Source organism: Coffea eugenioides, chromosome 4 (assembly GCF_003713205.1).
Source record: "Coffea eugenioides isolate CCC68of chromosome 4, Ceug_1.0, whole genome shotgun sequence".
Lineage (NCBI taxonomy): Eukaryota > Viridiplantae > Streptophyta > Magnoliopsida > Gentianales > Rubiaceae > Coffea > Coffea eugenioides.
The window spans coordinates 32100211-32102807 of NC_040038.1; the positions used below are offsets into that span (position 1 = coordinate 32100211).

At 38.4% G+C, this 2597-nt stretch overlaps 1 protein-coding gene across 1 annotated transcript; it reads left to right on the plus strand.

Moving 5' to 3' along the window:
• Nucleotides 1-25: 25 nt before the first annotated feature.
• LOC113767471 lies at nucleotides 26-1544 on the plus strand. Its single transcript, XM_027311578.1, has 2 exons — nucleotides 26-869; nucleotides 1148-1544. Exons 1-2 carry the CDS (start codon nucleotides 137-139, stop codon nucleotides 1183-1185), a joined length of 771 nt encoding a protein of 256 aa, XP_027167379.1. The 5' UTR covers nucleotides 26-136; the 3' UTR covers nucleotides 1186-1544.
• Nucleotides 1545-2597: the final 1053 nt, after the last annotated feature.

Sequence of the window (2597 nt, forward strand, 5' to 3'; positions counted from 1 at the left end):
TTTTCTAAAAGGCAAAGAGCTTTGGAGTCATATTGACGGGTCTTCTACAGCACCTAGAGATGGAAAGGAAATTAGTCAATGGGAGGCAAAGGATGCTAGAATTATTTCTTGGATTCTAGCATCTATTGAAGCTCATATGGTGAACAATTTACGCTCCTTTAATACAGCAAAGGAGATGTGGGATCATTTGAAGCGTGTATATCATCAAGATAATACAGCAAGAAGATTTCAGCTTGAATTGGAAATTAGTACATGTAGCCAAGGTAATCTCTCTATTGAGCAGTATTATTCTGGATTTCTTAATTTATGGAGTGAATACTCTGGTATAATCTATTCTAAGGTACCAAGCGAAGCCTTAGCCGGTATTCAAGCGGTTCACGAAGATAGTAAGCGTGACCAGTTTCTAATGAAACTGAGGCCTGAATTTGAGGCGATTAGAGCTGGATTGTTAAATAGAAACCCAGTTCCTTCTTTAGACGTATGTCTTGGTGACTTGTTGCGAGAAGAACAGAGAATGGCTACACAAACTATCATAGGTACATCAAAGGAGATATCTGAAGTTGTCAATATTGCCTATGCTGCTCAAGGGAAGAATCGCGGAAAGGGACAAGTACAGTGCTATAGTTGCAAGGAACTTGGGCATATTGCACGCAATTGTGGAAAGAAATTTTGCAATTATTGTAAGCAAACTGGACACATTATCAAGGACTGTCCTACACGCCCTGAGAATCGAAGAGTCCAAGCCTTTCAAGGTGCTGTCCAAGACTCTAACACTATTGGTTCTACATCCACAGCCACAACACTTACTCCAGAAATGGTTCAACAAATGATTCTTTCAGCATTTTCTACTCTTGGACTTCAAGGTCAAGGTAAAATTGTTTCTACTCCTTGGTTAGTTGATTCTGGAGCATCAAATCATATGACTGGTTCATCTGCATCACTACATAATCTACGGCAATATACTGGTACACAAAATATTCAGATTGCTAACGGCAGTAATCTTCCAATTACAGCCATTGGTGATATTGGACCTTCTTTTCGTCATGTATTTGTCTCTCCAGGGTTGTCTACTAGTTTGATTTCTGTTGGTCAGATGGTGGATAATAACTGTGATGTACGGTTCTCTCGTGATGGTTGTCTTGTGCAGGACCAGGTGTCGGGGAAGGTGATCGCGAAGGGGCCTAAAGTGGGCAGACTATTTCCTTTGCAATTTTCAGTTCCAAGTAGTTTGTCTTTGGCTTCTATGGTTGTTGACAATAAAGTTGAAGTATGGCATCAACGATTGGGTCATCCAAATAATGTCATTTTATCTCATTTAATAAAGCATGATTTTCTGGGGAGCAAGGATCAGTGTTTTAATCATAAATTGTCTTTTGATTGTTCTACTTGTAGACTAGGGAAAAGTAAAATATTACCTTTTCCTAGTCATGGTGGTCATGCTAATACAAGTTTTGAGATCATTCATAGTGATGTTTGGGGTATTACTCCTGTTGTTTCACATGCACAATATAAATATTTTGTGACATTCATTGATGACTATAGTCGTTTCACATGGGTATATTTTTTGTGTACTAAAGCTGAAGTATTTGCTGTTTTTAAGAAATTTGTAGCTTATGTAGAAACACAATTTTCTACTTGCATTAAAGTTTTACGCTCTGACAATGGCGGGGAATATATGTCACATGCCTTTCAAGCATTTTTGCAACAGAGAGGTATTTTATCTCAACGATCATGTCCTTTATATCTCCTCATATTATGGGGGTGGCTGAACGTAAGGCATCGCGCATTGTTGAGAAGGTAGACGATTGATTAAATAAACTGCAGTGGATAAAGCTTCCACCCAAAATTTAGATGGAACCGAAGACTGCAAAAGTAAGGTTCGTACCATATCCAACAAATGGCGATGCTTACGTTCAGCCACCCCATTCTGTTGAGGGGTATAAGGACATGATCGTTGAGATAAAATACCTCTCTGTTGCAAAAATGCTTGAAAGGCATGTGACATATATTCCCCGCCATTGTCAGAGCGTAAAACTTTAATGCAAGTAGAAAATTGTGTTTCTACATAAGCTACAAATTTCTTAAAAACAGCAAATACTTCAGCTTTAGTACGCAAAAAATATACCCATGTGAAACGACTATAGTCATCAATGAATGTCACAAAATATTTATATTGTGCATGTGAAACAACAGGAGTAATACCCCAAACATCACTATGAATGATCTCAAAACTTGTATTAGCATGACCACCATGACTAGGAAAAGGTAATATTTTACTTTTCCCTAGTCTACAAGTAGAACAATCAAAAGACAATTTATGATTAAAACACTGATCCTTGCTCCCCAGAAAATCATGCTTTATTAAATGAGATAAAATGACATTATTTGGATGACCCAATCGTTGATGCCATACTTCAACTTTATTGTCAACAACCATAGAAGCCAAAGACAAACTACTTGGAACTGAAAATTGCAAAGGAAATAGTCTGCCCACTTTAGGCCCCTTCGCGATCACCTTCCCCGACACCTGGTCCTGCACAAGACAACCATCACGAGAGAACCGTACATCACAGTTATTATCCACCATCTGACCAACA

Coding starts and splice junctions, on each gene's coding strand:
- LOC113767471 (XM_027311578.1), top strand. CDS start 137: ATGGTGAACAATTTACGCTCCTTTAATACAGCAAAGGAGATGTGGGAT. Junction 870..1,147: donor TCTTGGACTTCAAGGTCAAG/GTAAAATTGTTT, acceptor TGTCTTGTGCAG/GACCAGGTGTCGGGGAAGGT.